The sequence below is a fragment of the Nicotiana tomentosiformis genome, chromosome 6, assembly GCF_000390325.3.
Source record: "Nicotiana tomentosiformis chromosome 6, ASM39032v3, whole genome shotgun sequence".
Lineage (NCBI taxonomy): Eukaryota > Viridiplantae > Streptophyta > Magnoliopsida > Solanales > Solanaceae > Nicotiana > Nicotiana tomentosiformis.
In genome coordinates this window covers 40343797-40361290 of record NC_090817.1, presented here as the reverse complement: position 1 = coordinate 40361290, position 17494 = coordinate 40343797, and the positions used below count along the sequence as shown (strand labels likewise).

General features: G+C 41.7%; 1 protein-coding gene across 1 annotated transcript; it reads right to left on the bottom strand.

Annotated features, from left to right (window-relative positions):
- Positions 1 to 272: 272 nt before the first annotated feature.
- On the bottom strand, positions 273 to 15805 carry LOC138893848 (uncharacterized). Its single transcript, XM_070178512.1, has 6 exons — positions 15500 to 15805; positions 15094 to 15256; positions 14261 to 14352; positions 13322 to 13692; positions 12346 to 12547; positions 273 to 503 (listed from the first exon to the last, which is right to left on the bottom strand). The coding sequence occupies exons 1-6, from the start codon at positions 15803 to 15805 to the stop codon at positions 273 to 275; spliced, it is 1365 nt and encodes a 454-aa protein (XP_070034613.1).
- Between the last annotated feature and the right edge of the window lie 1689 nt (positions 15806 to 17494).

Here is a 17494-nt window from a genome sequence, read left to right as displayed (position 1 = left end):
TTGTGTGTGTTTCCATAAGCTTCTAGGTAAATTCTAATAACAAAAGATAACTCGAATACTAACTATTACAGGCCAAGAGAATTTAGAGTTATTGTTACAAGCCATATAGTCTAACAGATCAAGAAACAAATCAAAACAAAGACAAAAGGTAAAGAAGATAATGCAAGTACAAAAGAATTAGAGTTTGATATCCCACACTTAAGATAAAGCATTGTCCTTAATACAAAGCAAAAAGAACAAGGGAATAAAAGGAACTCTGGGAGGCCCGGAGCCTAATCATCGGCACCATCAATAGTGTCAGAAAGCTCATCATCTGATGGCATAGAGTTGACATCCTTATTAGATGGTAGTCTACTACCTTGCTCCAATCCCAAAAACTGCTGAGTTAGAGTAGAAATAGGAGACCACTGCTCCAACACTGCAATATTTACCTCCCCACACTCCTCTCGAAGACGTATATCAGCAAACATGAGATGTATAATCTCTTTCATACGAGTCATCCACTGCTCAATGGTAATGTAAGGACCCGTAAAAATTTAAATCAAAAACTCGGGGTTTTGTGGTGCCAAGATAGATTCCTGCGTTATTATAGTAGAACCCACGGACTTAGAGGAAAATGTTTCACAAAAGGACGCATTTCTGTGGCCCATTATGCGGCCGCATAATCACTCTGCGGCCCACATAATGGCCGTAGAGTGAAGAAGTACGTTGGCCAATTTGAGGTCAGCTTTGCGGTCAATTATGCGACCACATAACCACTATGCAGACCACATATCGATATAATAACCCCTCTTGGATTTTTGCGGAGGGAGTTCTGCGGTGCATTATGCGACCGCAGAATGAGTATGCGGACCGCATACTGGTCGCATACCTAGGCCGTAAGTTCAGGCCCCTGAGGGCCATTTCTATGGTCACTTTGCGGACCGCATAACCATTATGCGGTCGCATATGCGACCGCAAACCTGTGTCGGGGCACTCATTTTCTTAATTTAAAACCTGCCCCCCATTACATTAAAACACCCTCTTTAGTCTATTTTGAGATCATTTTCTGATACTATAGAGTGAGAGAGGGAGCCTTAGAGTGAGAAAGTAATCTTCATCAATTATTCTTCAATTCTTGCTTGAAACTTTGAAGATTATCAAGGAAAGCAATCTAGGCCTCCATCCTAGAGGTAAGAATCTATACCCTAGCCCTAAATTTTTGAAACTTATACTGAAAATGAGTAATTAATAAGATGGTCCATGGGTATGAGGGTTGTTTATCTTGCATGCATGTGTGATAAAAGAGTGTGGAAAAGTGAACTAGAACCATGCACGTTTTCCTAATTTTGGGTTCAATTTGTATATTGCTAAAATAGATTGAGGTTGCAAAGGGTTCCGGATAATTGTAGAGTCTAAATAAATACAATTGAGGTTTGTATGGCTAATTCTTTTCTTCCTAGAATCGAACTCCTGGTGTCCGAATAGTTGGTGTAAGTTCTGACTTGATCTTACTAGAATTGTTTGCCTTTGTGTGTTGGGTTGAAAGATTCATGTTCCCTAATTATTTTAGATGTTTATCATGTCATCAAGCTATTTGAGAACGTAACTATGATTTTCCAAGCTCCTTCCCTTATGTGTGCAATGCCTTATGTGATGGTACTTATCGACATGAATGATGACGTTATTTGAATGAATAAAAAGGGAAAGACTTGAATTGTAAAATGTGCCCAAGTGCCAAGAACTACTTAATGAATGAGGCTGTTTGTGCCATGTAACGAAAGATGGGAAAGAGTTGTGAATTGAGTGAACAATTGGAAGAGGTTATGTCTCAAGTGAGATGGCTTAGCTGATCGGGCCGAAATCGGACGCCATGCTGTACACATGGTGGCATTTGTGTTGGAATCATTGATTTACAATGTGGATATGAATATGTCTCACTTGAGATGGCTTAGCCGGTCGGGCCGAGATCGTACTCCATACAAAAACACGGTGGCATTGTGAGTTGTGGCTTTGGCACTATAGATTATTAACCTAAGAGATGGAATGAATGAATTGGAAATTATGTGATCCTTACTTGGTGTTTCTTTGTATTTTTGTGAAATACTTATTGATTGTTGTGACTGTCTTCTCTTTGTTTCACTGTTCATTCTACTAAGATTGGTGTTTTCCTTACATACTAGTACTATTCGACAGTACTAATGTCCCTTTTGCCGGGGGCGCTACATCTTTGAATGGATGTAGGTGGTTCCATCGCAGATAGTGCTGATCGTAGATAGTGGTGTTCTCCCTCACACTCATCACAACAGTCTTGGTGAGCCCCATTTGTTTTCCTGGGGTCATGTAGTCCTACTTTTGTACAAGTTTTCATATTTTGAAGTATAGCCGGAGCCTTGTTGTCGACATTGTAATGTTGCTCTTTGTACCCTTAGAGGCTCCGTGGACGTTTATGTGGGTCATGACATAATGTATATAATGAAAAATGAACTAGAAATGTTTATATATTTATATAACTGATCTCTTCCCTGTTTTTTACAAATGGTGATGCGTTCCCATTTTGGATTATGAATGAGTTGGGTAGGAAAGGTTTAATAGGCTTGCTCGACCGAGTTCACTCAGTTGAGCGCCTGTCGCGCTCCCCGAGGTTGGGGCGTGACAGGTAATCAGAGAACCTTGTGGACCTTAATTGTCATGACCCAACTCCCACCAGAGCCGTGACAGTGCCTAACACTACTTGCTAGGCAAGACAACAGACACACAACAACAACGAATTTGAATAAACATGATTTAATAAATTGAACAACAGAAATATCCTGAAATAACTGATGAAACAACAACAATACTGGTACAACCATCCTAATGATCTGGTGTCAATGAGTACATGAGCGCTGCTGAATATCAAAATACAAGACCAAATCCTCAATACAAATGTCTAAATAGTATAACAGTAATAATAGAAATAATGATAGAAAACTTCAAGGTATGCGAACAGCATAACAGCTACGTCGTAGTCTCCCAAAATATTAGTGTTATCACAACTCTAGCAATCACCACGTCCGGAAGTACCTGGATCTGCCCACGATGTCCAGAGTGTAATATGGGCATAATCGACCCTATGTACTCTATAAGTAACAAACCTAACTTTGGACTGAAAGCAGTGATGAGCTAAAAAACAACACGCAGAGACCAATATCAATAACCAGTAACAATTCAGGCTATCATGGAAACAATAGAAGCAAGTAACTCAATAATATAATGTTACGCTCATTCACAGTTCAGGAATTTAGACATGCATTCCAAGTATAACAATTTAAGCCCAACACGGATAAAATATTTTATTTACCAGCTAGCATGAGGAAAGTATATCTCTATTCCTACATGTCAAATCAACAACATCATGGTGAAACCATTAAGAATAACCACACAACAACAATTAGTACTATACGGGTGCCTGGCATAGATGCCCTTCACCAAAGCATGTATATATAACACTGTGCCTGAGCCCACTGCTGGCATGCCAGACTTCGGAGGCGGATCCTGCCCAAGTGCTAACCATAATCACATAGCCCAATAGTGGATCTTGGTTCACGCGTCGCCCCAAAACAGTAACACTTAGCCCAATATGAGCTTAGCATACGCGTCACCTCAAAATTAATACCAAATCGGCTCTATGGCCCAAGCTCAGCCATTAACCACTCAAATCTTAGTTAATCACATCTCACATTACTCAAATCAAAAGTGTTACAAATAGGAGGCATCAACAACATGTGAGGAATCAAATAAGAAAGTACCGAGATAGAGATATCATACACGTATTTAGCCTTATGACCGAGAGTATGTGTACAATTAAGGCAAATAACTTAGATAGAACAAGAATAGCCCTATCATGTCTCAAACAAATTGCACATAACCTAGACATGATTTCTAACATGAATCATAATAATCATACAAGTAGAGAAGACACGGATATAACGAGGCATGATTGCAAAACAAATCGCATAATAGTCTAAAAGCCCCTCTAATCATGAATACTTCGGTGCATGCACACATGCTCGTTACTCAGCGCGTACGTCACCCAAATACATCTCATCTATCATAGTTCTCAAGGTTAATTACCCTCAAATCCGAGTTTAGATATGTTACTTACCTCAAAATGCGAAGATCAATACTCCAAAAAGCCCTTGCCATGTGAATCGACCTTTGAGCGACACAAATCTAGACAAAGCAACTTAATATCATCAACAAGAGCCATAGGAAACAATCCCATACAACAAAGCTAAGGTCTTTAATCAAAATGGGAAAGTCAAACCTAAAAACTTAACCCCGGGCTCTCACCCCGGAACCTGACCAAACTCACAAATTCCAAACACTCACTCAAATACGAGACCAACCGCACTCGCATGTGGGACCGTTTTTGCGATACAACATCCGCATCTGCGGACTCCCAAGCCTCTGTCCAGTTCCGCTTCTGTGCTAACTCATTCGCATCTGCAGGCTCGCAGATGCGGTAATGCCCTTTCATATGTGCTCTTCCTCAGCTTCAGCCTAGCCCTCTTCTGTGGCCTCACACCTGTGGCCAATCCTTCACAGGTGCGATTGCAGCAGAACTCCAAAACTTCAGTAATCTTTCAAAGTCCAACAATGATTCGCCAACAATCCGCAACACACCCGAGGTCCCCGGGACCCCATCCAAAACTTACCAACAAGTCCTAAAACACAATACGAACTTACTCGAAGCCTCAAATAACATCAAACTAGTGGAAAATCATGAATCACACCCCAATTCAAGTGTAATGAAACTAATGAACTTTCTACTTCTAAAACATATGCCGAATCCCATCAAATCAACCGGGAATAACCCTAAATTTTGCACACAAGTTTCAAATGACACAACGATCCTATTATATCCCGGAACCAAAATCCGAACTCGATATCAATAAAGTTATCTCTCGGCCAAACCTATCAACCTTTCAAACCTTCAACTTTCAGCAAAAATCATCAAATCAACCTACAGACCTCCAAATCCAAATCTGGACATACACCTAAGTCCGAAATCACCATACGAAGCTGTTGGAACTATCAAAACTCCATTCCAGAGTTGTCTTCATAAAAGTCAAATCCTGGTCAACTCTTTCAACTTAAGCTTCCAACCTTGGGACTAAGTGTCCCAGTTCACTCCAATACCTCCCTGAAACCAAACCAACCACCCCGGCTAGTCACATAATCACAATTACACAAAAGTAAGGCATCAAATAGAGGTAACGGGGCTAAAATACTCAAAAAGACTCACATGGTCGTTATAATAGTATCATACACAACTATAGTATCATAGAATCTCGTAGGCATACCCAACTCCCTGTCATGAAAGGGATCCTAGGGCACACCACAACTCATCAAAACCTTAGTCAGCATGCTTGGAAAGAAAAGGCTATTTTCACCCTCGTGTTTGACATTGGCCATCTCAGTAAGCATTATCTTCCACAAATTGATCTTTATCTTGGCCATGAATAGAAAAACCAAATACATCTGAATGCATGTCACATATGTGTCATAAGAGGTGGGCAGAACTGGGGCATTGATCAACCTCAATATCACCTTGGCCGGCAGAGAAAAGTAGCTACACTATAAGGTAGAATGGATCCAATCTTGGTCCCTATGCCAGGTAGCCAAACAGTAAATACCACAAAGTGTGTGGCGAATGTCCTTGTACTATGGCCTCCTTAGAAAAGCCTCGAACACTGATGAGGGATTTTCAGGAAACCCCATAACCGAATTGATATCACGAGACAAAAGATTCACTCGCTTGCCCAGAATTGGGACCACATAGACCCATCTAGCTCACACCCCGACTACCAATTAGCATAAAACTCCTTAACCATGCTTATATTCACTGGGCCCACTGCATGAAATAAATTATACATCCCCATGTGCTAGATATTCTCATGCAAGGCGGAGTACTTCCGCTCCAACTTCTTCTCATTAATGTGCTACCCAGGGATGGGCTCCATGGTAGCCTTGTTGCGCTGAAATGAGTGCCTCCCATAAGACTTCACTGCCCGAATACCAAACATGCATGGCGAGTACTCATTCGCTTCCATTGAAATCTCTTCCATAGGTTGATGCTCAACAGTTGATTCCATCTACCTCTCCCTCGACTGCTTGAAGCGTCCTCAAAAGTGCTAGTGTTATTGTGTTTAGCACGTCAAGATATTGTACTTTCACAAGATGAATATTATCTATAATGACACATAGAATATAAGCACTAACATGGACTCAGACTACCCCAGCACTTATTTTATTGGAACGTTCACAAGCAATAGTGTTGAGGGAATTAAGAATACTCCATTTCAAATCAATACTAGCTATTCATCACCCCCCCCCCCTCCCCCCTAAACAAACGGGCTCATCAAGGCATCACAAAAGCTAACATAATTTAACAATCAACTACACAAATATAATCTATAAAAGCAAAATAAAGAACCTATATTAATAACTACACAGGATATGGAAAGCTCGGAGCAACAAGGGTACAATGTACATCACACTTGCCCAAGGTAGAGGTCGGTTGGCAGTCGGGGCCTACACGTCAAACATTTCAATTGTCAAGCACTACCAACCACCCTACACTTAAACATTCATCATCCATCTCATAATTAAACAACCACTACCAAAATTTATGCTCAAAATCACAACTTTATATTTCATTTTAGCTTTTAAACAAACACCTAGCATGCATTAGGTTGTAGTCATAGTTTTCAAGCTCAAATGGAGTAGAATCTCTACCAATTTAAATCAATCTACATAATGCATACCAATGAACTCAAAACAACAAGTGATATACAAGGATAAAGCTATAAACCACCAAGGAACACAATGTCTACACAAAAAATTAAAAAAGAAAGAAAACTAAAAGTCTACACAAAAAATTAGAAAAGAAATAAAACTTAGAAATTATCTAACTACTAAAAAGAAGCTTCCTAGGGTTTGGGGATAGGGGCTAATAAGAAAATTACTAGTAGAAAGAAAGAAAAGAAGTTTCTTGGTACTGATAGAACGTGAGTGATTGAAGAAGAGGAAGAGAGTATAAAATGAAGAAAGTTTAAGGAGAAGAAGGAAGGGAGGGGGAAGGGGCAGTTGTATTTAAGTGGGAAGGAAAAGGGGTCGTTGGGTAAGGGTATAGAGGGGATGAGGGCATGGAGTGCAACTACAAATTAAACAAGTTATTTTTAAAACCGATTAAAACCCAATTACTATGTGACTCACAGCAGGTTGCACAACGTGACAAGGGTTTTTTTCTGCGCCTCGATTTCTCATCCAAAAACCTCATCTAATGAGATTTGGCTTGGCACGTCATGGGCCATGGTGTGCCACACAGTGTTACAAGCCGTTTTTCCTGCCCCTCTATATTTTTCAATCCTTTTACATGTTCTTTCGCTTTTGGGTCCCATTGTCATATGTTCTTTATCTGAAACATGCCTATACCTGCTCCTAAACACGCAACACTCATGAGATACAACTATATACTATTATAGAAAATCAAAACAAATACTAAGAGAGCAAGGAAAGGGTTACAAGTAGTTCTGAGTTATAGTTGTCAGCTTGACTCTCCTCATTTTAGACTCATTTGATTATGTTGCTAGAGGATCACTTGCGGAATTCTCCAGTAATATATGATTTCAGTCTGTGACCATTCACCTTAAAACTATTAGTTCCTTGCTCATTTTAATTTCAATTGCTCCATATGGCGAGACATGCTTCACCAGAAATGGACCAGTCCATCGTGACTTGAAATTTTTGAGGAAAAGTCTGTCACGACCCCAAATTCCCACCTTAGGATATCGTGATGGCACCTAGTCTCTAACACATGCTGATTTAATAACATAATTGAACTACTTAATCATTAACCATAAACCATTAAATAACATACATAGCCGCAAGCGGCCAATAGTTATACATTTTTCAAAATCGGTAGTACGGAGTCATAAGCACTACTGAAACACACTAGAATTTCTAAACACAATACTGTTTTCAATTACAGTTTAACAGTAGCATAATGAAGTAAGATGGTGACTCCGAGGCCTGCGAACATCAAGCAGGTATACCTTGAAGTCTCCCGCCGCGCAGATGCAACTCTCAATAACATGTTCAGAATACCTGGATCTGCACAAAAATATGCAGAAGCGTAGCATGATACACCACAACGGTACCTAGTAAGTATCAAGCCTCACCTCGGTAGAATAGTGACGAGGCCAGGTAAAGACACCTACTAGACATAAAAACCTATTCAAGATACACTAAAGCTAACAATGGAAAGAACACCAATGTAAGGCCAACGGTGAAAAGATTATTAATTTACAACCAACAATGAAATAATAGAAACACAAATGGCAGCAAGTAGTAGATTAGTGATAAAGAAACAACATAATCAGAACACCGATGAGATGTAAAAGAACTCAAATAAGGAAAAACAGGAGACAACTCAAATAATCAAATAACTCCCAACGCATGGACTTACAAAAAGGATTACCCCGATGCACCACAGCTCATAAACCACAAGTCATGAACCACAATTTCTAAATCCTACACATGTGGCACCTCGTGCCCACAATAACAATCACCTTCGCACGGCAAAGCTCACGTGCTACCACGTACCTTGCAACAGTGACAAATATCAATTTAGATGAACGAGAGATATAATTAAACACCATAAATATAATAACAATCTCGAACAAAGTAAGGTGTCAAATGAAATAATGAGTTTATTTTTGAAATCAAGTAAAGTAAAATAATATACAATTTATACGAAAAAGAGTATTAGATGGGTTTAGTTTGGAAATCAATAAATTTGAGTAAAAATATCATTTTTAAATAAAGCAAAATATCATTTAAATTAACGAATTATATGTAGAATTTGTTAAAGAAAAATATGATAATATTTTGAAGGTAAACATCTACCAGGGTGATGAGTATAATTTGATAACTCAATTATAGTGAATGTGTAATAACCATTTAGAATAATAAGACACCGAGTTAGATAACGAGTTATATCTTAAGTGGCACATAGAATAAAGCATGTTAATAATTCTTTTGTTTAAACCATTATATTACCAACAACTCAACAGAATATGATATAGTGACTCCACGTAATTAAATCCACATTGACAATCAATTCACCAAGTTATAACGGTGGCACATATTGGCATGTTAAAGCAACACAACAAATTATCACGACCACAAATTCCCTCAGTAGGATATCGTGACGACACCTAGTCTCTAAGACTAGGTAAACCTAACAATATGCGGAACCATTAAATAAAAGTTTAAAACTTGAACATCCCAACCATTTCATAAGAAAAATCTACCAAAACTCAATACGTACAATCCCAAAACCTGGTGAGATATAAGTCAAAAATTCTAGATACAGTACCGAACAAACCTATACATCACTATCTATAAAGATGTAAAGAAATAAGAAAAGAACAGGATAGAAGGGGACTCCGAGGCCTACGGACGCGGGCAGGTGTACCTTGAAGTCTCCAAAGCAAGCCACTCACGAGCTAATATCGAGGCTGATAGGATGTACCTAGATTTGCACAAAATATGTGCAGAAGCGTAGTATGAGTACACCACAACGGTACCCAGTAGGTACCAAGCCTAACCTCGATAGAGTAGTGACGAGGTCAGGTCGAGGCCCTACTGAAGATAATAAGAAGTAAGACAGAAAATATAATGATATACTGAAATAACAGGGAAGGGAAACAATAATGAAATTATAGAAAGTAACAAAACGAAAAATCAAAGAAGCTAATAAAATAACAAAAAGAGAAAGATCAACAAGGGCACTCCCGAGGTATCGCCTCGTAGTCCCAAATCATAAAAATAAATCACATTTTTTCCTTAAATCACCGCGGGGGCTTTTGCATTTAGTTTTGAAAATTATTTTTCCCGAAATAGCACCCCGCATTTTAGCCCACCTTATCACACCGCATAGCTTCTAGTAGTTCCCCTACTAGCCACGCGTATCAAGCCCACCTTATCTCACCGCATGCGTTTCAACACCCCGACCTTATACCACCGTATGTGTATCACTAATCACAACGGCACGGCAGAATCCTCGTGCAAATAGTAACAACAGCAGCACGACAGAAACCTCGTGCAATCAATAACAACATCACGACAGAAACCTCGTTCAAACACCCAAACAATCACCTTAATAATAACATGAATGCCAAACATAACGACTAAGTAAAATCATATTTCACCACTTATACCTTGCCTCAGTAGAAACCACGACCTTTGCAACTCAATACCAAATTCAAGAACATGATATTCCAAGAATAGCAATTTCAAGTAAGAATTCAACAGTTAAATAATGAATATGAAATAAAAGAAAGCAAGTAATTCAACTAAACATGAAGGACAAATTGCAAATAAGAGATAAGACAAGTAGGCATGTAAAATTAGACTAATTATGAGGACTACAACATGTAAAAGTAACTCATTTAAGGCATGAAAGAGGACTACATAACTAAAAATTGAAACTTTCACATCTAGCCCGTGTACGCACTCGTCACCTTGCATACACGGCTTTCACATATCACAATTATCACAACAATACTAAATCCTAAAGGGAGTTTCCCCCACGCAAGGTTAGACAAGTCACTTACCTCAAACCACGCTAAATCAATCAATTAGAAGGTCTTTCCCTCGATTTTCCAACTGCGGACGGCTTGAATCTAGCCAAAACAATTTCATACTATAAATATAACTATATGAAACTAATTTAAATGAATAAAGTATGATATTTGCAAAGAATTGAAAAATCGCCCCAAATGTCAACCCGGACCCGCATCTAGAAACCCGACCAAAATTAAAAAGATCGAACACTCATTCGATATCGAGTCAAACCATATAGGAAATACACAAATCCGATACAAAAATCCGCTCAAATCCCCAAAATTTGGCCAAAGAAGTTTCCTCCATTTTCCCCCAATTTTAAACTCCAAAACACTAATTAAAAGATGTAATTAATAGTATAATCATGGGAATTAATAAAACAACGAGTCAAGAATCCTAACCACAACAATTCCTCTGATAATCCCTCAAAATTTCACCCCAAACCGAGCTCTCAAAGTCCCAAAATGAATTATGAAATCAAACACTCGAATTCCCCTTTTCTGCCCAGCGACTTCCGCTTCTGCGGCCAATTGGTCGCTTCTGCGACGCCGCACTTACGAAAAAACTATCGCAAGTGTGGTCCCAACTTAAGTCCAGGGCTTCTATTTCTGCGAATAAGGGCTCGCATCTGCGAGACCGCTTCTACGGAGAAAGGACCACATCTGCGGTCAAGCCCAAGGCTGTCTCCCCAAGATCCGCTTTTGCGAAGGCAGCCTCCGCATCTGCGAGTCAGCTTCTGCGGACAATTGATCACCCTTTCGATCCCAAATGGCCTAGAAAAATATGCTTTTGCGACCAGTGGATCGCATTTACGGGCCCGCACCTGTGGCCAATCCCTTAGCAGGTGCGAAGACACCAGAAACATCCCAGCTTCAGCAGATTTACACAAGTCTAAACTGATCCGATATCGATCTGAATCACACCTGGCGCCCCCGTGACCCCATCTGAGTATACCAACTAGTTCCAAAACACCTAACGGACCTACTCGAGGCCAAAAACCACATCAAACAACATGAATTCAATGAATTGCAACCCAAATTCAAGCTTAAGCAACTATTAACTTCCAAATTCCGGAACCGATGCCGATACATACCAAAACAACTCTGATTGACACCAAATTTTGCACACAAGTCATAATTGACATACCAAACCTATTCCAACTTCCAGACTCGGACTCCGACCTCGATATCAAAAATTTCACTCCCGGTCAAACTTTCCAAAATCTTCCAACTTCCAACTTCCGCCAAATCACGCCGAAACGACCTACAGACCTCCAAATCAACATCCAGACACGCTTCTAAATTCAAAATCACCCTACAGAGCTGTTGGAATCGTAAAAATTCTATTCCAGGGTCATCTTCACACAAGTCAAACTACAGTTAACTCCTACGACTTAAACATCCAGTTTAAGGACTAAGTATCCCATTTCACCCCGAAACCAAAACAAAACATCCCGGTGAGTCACGTAACCAAAATATAACATAGAGGAAGAATAAATTAGGGGATCGAGGCTAAAATATTCAAAACGACCGGCCGAGTCATTACATCCTCCCCCTTTTAAAACAAATATTCATCCTCGAACGAGTATAGAGATATACTTGAAGTGGTGAAAAGATGAGAATAACGGCTACGCATATCATGCTTGGCCTCCCAAGTCACCTCCTCGATTGGCTGACCCCTCCAATGAACCTTCACTAAAGCAATGTTCTCCGAACTAAACTTTCGAACCTGCCAGTCCAAAATGTCCACCAGCTCCTCAATATAAGACAAATCCTTGTCCAACTGGACTGAGCTGAAGTCTAACACATGAGATGGATCTCCGTCATACTTCCGGAGAATAGAAACATGGAACACAGGATGAAGTGCAGCTAGACTAGGTGGTAGTGCAAGCCTGTAGGCCACCTCTCCAATCCTCTCAAGAATCTCAAAAGGCCTGATATACCTAGGGCGCAACTTGCCCTTCTTCCCGAACCTCATAACACCCTTCATGGGAGAAACCCGGAGCAAGACTTGCTCCCCAACCATGAATGCAGCTTCGCGAACCTTCCGATCCGCATAACTCTTCTGTCTGGATTGCGCTGTGCGAAGTCGATCTCGAATCAATTTAACCTTTTCCAAAGCATCCTGAACCAAGTCTTTACCTAACAGCCTAGCCTCGCCTCGATCAAACCAGCCCACCGGAGACAGACACCGTCTACCATACAAAGCCTCGTATGGGGCCATCTGAATGCTCGACTGGTAGCTGTTATTATAGGCGAACTCTGCAAGTGGGAAGAACTGATCCTAGGAACCCCCAAACATCATCACATATGCACAGATCATATCCTCTAATATCTGAATAGTGCGCTCAGACTGCCCGTCCGTCTGAGGGTGAAATGTTGTGCTCAACGCAACCCGAGTACCTAACTCATGCTTTACAGCTCTCCAAAATCGCAATGTAAACTGCGTACCCCAGTCGGAGATGTTGGATACTGGCACGCTATGAAGCCTGACAATCTCGCAGATATAAACTCGAGCCAACTGCTCAGAAGAATAAGTAGTCACCACTGGAATGAAATGAGCCAACTTGGTCAACCTATCCACAGTCACCCAAACTGCATCAAACTTCCTCTGAGTCTGTGGGAGCCCAATAACAAAATCCATAGTAATCCACTCCCATTTCCACTTTGTAATCTCTAGCTTCTGAAGCAATCCACCTGGCCGCTGATGCTCATACTTCACCTGCTGACAATTTAGGAACTGAGCTACATAATCGACTATGTCCTTCTTCATTCTCCTCCACAAATAATGCTGCCTCAAGTCATGATACATCTTCGCGACACCTGGATGAATGAAGTACCGCAAACTATGAGCCTCTTGGAGAATCAACTCATGAAAACCATCTACATTGGGCACATATAACCTGCCTTGCATTCGTAATGCACCATTATCTCCAATAGTTACCTCCTTGACATCACTGTACTGAACCGTGTTCTTAAGGACAAGTAGATGAGGGTCATCAAACTGACGCTCTTTGATAAAATCATGAAGAGAAGACTGAGAAACCACATAAGCCAAAATTCGACTCGGCTCAGAAACATCCAATCTAACAAACTGGTTGGCCAAGGCCTGAACATCCTAGGCTAATGGCCTCTCTTCTACCGGTAGATATGCTAAGCTGCCCAAACTCTCCGCCTTGCGACTCAAGGCATTGGCCACCACATTGGCTTTCCCGGGATGATATAGAATGGTGATATCATAGTCCTTAAGCAGCTCTGACCACCTCCAATGAAACAATTTAAGATCCTTCTATTTGAACAGATACTGCAGACTTTGGTGGTCGGTTTAGATCTCACAAAAGGACATTGTACAAACAGTACCGCCACATCTTCAAGGCATGAACAATAGCTGCTAACTCGAGGTCATGGACAAGATAGTTATTCTCATGCACCTTGAGCTGTCTAGATGCGTAGGCAATTACCCTACCGTCCTACATCAACACCGCGCCGAGACCAATACGCGATGCATCACAGTATACAGTATAAGACCTCGAACCCGAAGGCAATACCAACACTGGGGCTGTAGTCAAAATCGTCTTATGCTTTTGAAAGCACTCCTCACACACCTCAGTCCACCTGAACGGAGCACCCTTCTGGGTCAATCTGTTCATAGGTGCTGCAATAGATGAGAAACCCTCTACAAATCGACGGTAATACCCTGCCAAGCCAAGAAAACTCCGGATCTCCATAGGTAAAGACTGTTTAGGCCAACTCTACGCTTCTTCAATCTTCTTCGGATCTACCTTGATCCCCTCACTCGATACTATATGACCCAAAAATGCCACTGAATCTAGCCAGAATTCACAATTCGAAAATTTTGCATATAACTTTTTTTCTCTCAAGGTCTGAAGCATAGTCCTCAGGTGCTGCTCATGATCCTTCCGGCTCCGAGAGTAAATCAGAATGTCATTAATAAACACAATGATGAATGAGTCAAGATATAGCCGGAATACACTTTTTATCAAGTTCATGAATGCTGCTGGGGCGTTGGTCAGCCCAAATGACATCACAAGGAACTCGTAATGACCATACCAAGTCCTGAAGGCAGTCTTCGGGATATTTGGCTCCCGAATCTACAACTAATGATAGCCCGAACGTAAGTCAATCTTGGAGAACACTCTGGCACCCTGTAGCTGATCAAGTAGGTCATCAATATGTGGTAATGGATACAGGTTCTTCACTGTAACTTTATTTAACTGGCAATAATTAATATACATACGCATGGAACCATCCATCTTGTTTACAAAAAAGATTGTAGCACCCCAAGGCGACACACTGGGCCGAATGAAGCCCTTATCAAACAACTCCTGCAACTACTCCTTTAACTCCTTCAACTCTGGTGGGGCCATACGACATGAAGGAATAGAGATGGACTGAGTGCCCGATAACAAATTAATACCAAAGTCGATATCCCTGTCGGGCGGCATGCCCAGAAGATCCGCCGAGAATACATCGATATAATCCCTCACTACTGGAACTGACTCGACGGTAGGAGTATTAACACTAACATCTCTCACATATGCTAGATACGTATCACACCCCTTCTCAACCGTCCGCTGAGCCTTTATAAATGAAATAACCATGCTAGGAACATAATCTAAAGTATATCTTTAGTCTAACCATGGTAATCCTTGCATAGCCAGCGTCACGGTCTTGGCGTGATAATAAAGAATAGCATGATAGGGCAACAACCAGTTCATGCCCAAAATAACATCAAAATCTACCATACTTAGAAATAATAGATCGGCTCTAGTCTCAAAACTACTAAAAACAACTAAAAAAGACCGATACACACGGTCAATAACCAGGGAGTCTCCCACAGGTGTGGACACATAGACGGGAGAACTCAAAGAATCATGGGATACACCCAAATATGGAGCAAAGTAAGATGACACATAGGAATAAGTGGAGCCTGGATCAAATAAAACTAATGCATCTCTATGATAGACCGGAACAATAGATGTGATGAATGAGTCGGATGCAACTTCCTCCGTCCTAGCAGAAAGAGCATAATATCTGGCCTGGCCTCCCCCTCTAGGGTGACCTCCACTTGCCTGACCTCCACCTCTAGCTGGCTGTGTAGGTAGAGTGGCAGCTTGTGCGGTAACCATGGACTGAGAAGCTTAAGGACCCGGTGTAATATACGTAGCTAATGTAGTCTGTGGAGGTACACACCTCCTGACTCTGGGTCAATCCCTCACTATATGACGAGTGTCACCACACTCAACACAAGCTCTCGGAGGATGTGGCTGTTGTGGCTGGCTCGGGCCTGATCGGCTGGACTGACCACTAAAAGCACCCCGTGCAGGAGGTACAGTAGACAATGGTAGCGCATAATAGGGAGCTTGGGGCCTAGTAGCGGCCAGAATATCACTAGAAGCTGGAAGTGCTAAATAAACAGGGCGACTCACATAGCCCCTACCATGACAAGCTGCATCTGGGGCACAGGTACCACTATACGTGCCAGAATCTTGACACCTCTTGGCCTCCCTCTCCTCTCTCTCCCGAGTCAACATACCCTCCAGTGTCCTAGATATCCCCACTACCTACTGGTATGCGATGTCCATCTCCAACTCTTGGGCCATGCTAAATATGATACTGGGGTTGAGCCCCTCGATAAATGGATGAAATTGCTCTCTGACAGTAGCAACCAAGGCTGGTGCATGCCTAGCCAAATAACTGAACCAAACCGCATACTCCGACTCGGTCATTGAACCCTGACGCAACTGCTCAAACTCTGCGCGCCATGTATCTCTGAGACTCTGGGGAACATACTCCCTCAAGAACATATTTGAGAACTGAGTCCAAGTGAGTGAAGCTACCTCGGCCGTACTACCCAACTCATATGCTCGCCACCACTGATAAGCCGCTCCCTTAAGCTGGAACATAGTGAAAGTAACCCCACTAGACTCCGCAATACCTATAATACGGAGGATACGGTGGCACTCCTCAAGAAAACCCTGGGCATCCTCTGACACCAAGCCATTTAAAGTAGGAGAGGGTACTTCTTGTACCTCTAGAGCATGAGGTGCTCCCCCTTAGAAACTGCTGCCCTAACCTCGGGCTGAACGGGGGTGACCGGCTTAGCTGGTATGACCTCTGGGACCTGGTCAATCTGGACCCACTGCTCTGGGGTACGGGCGGCAGGAGTCTGTGCTCCTCCCCCTGGCCTAAGATGAGGCAGGAGCAAGTGGTATCAACCCTGCATGAGACAAAGTGCCGAACATTCTAAGAAACTAGGCGAGAGTCTCCTGGAGGGCTGGTGCAATAACAGGCATATCAGATGCCTGCCCTCCAATTGGAGCTACTGGTGGATCCTCTGTAGCAGCTAGTGCGGGTGCTCTAGCTGCACCACGTGGGCGTCCTCGGCCTCTACCCTGGCCCCGGACTCCCGCGGCTCTAGCAAGGGCGCAGGTGTGTGGTCACCTGATCCAGCTGTGCGTGTCCTCACCATCTGTGAGAGAATAGAAAGACAGAGATTTAGAATCCAAAGTCAAAATTTCACATGATAAGGAATCAAAGAAGTGAAGCTTTTCCTAACAGTTACATAGCCTCCTGAATAGATCCGCGAGACTCTACTAAACCTGCTTGTGACTCATAACACCTATGAACTTAGAGCTCTGATACCAACTTGTCACGACCCCAAATTCCCTTCATAGGATATCGTGATGGCACCTAGTCTCTAAGACTAGGTAAGCCTAACAATATGCGGAAACATTAAATAAAAGTTTAAAACTTGAACATCCCAACAATTTCATAATCTAAATCTACCAAAACTCAATATGTACAATCCCAAAACC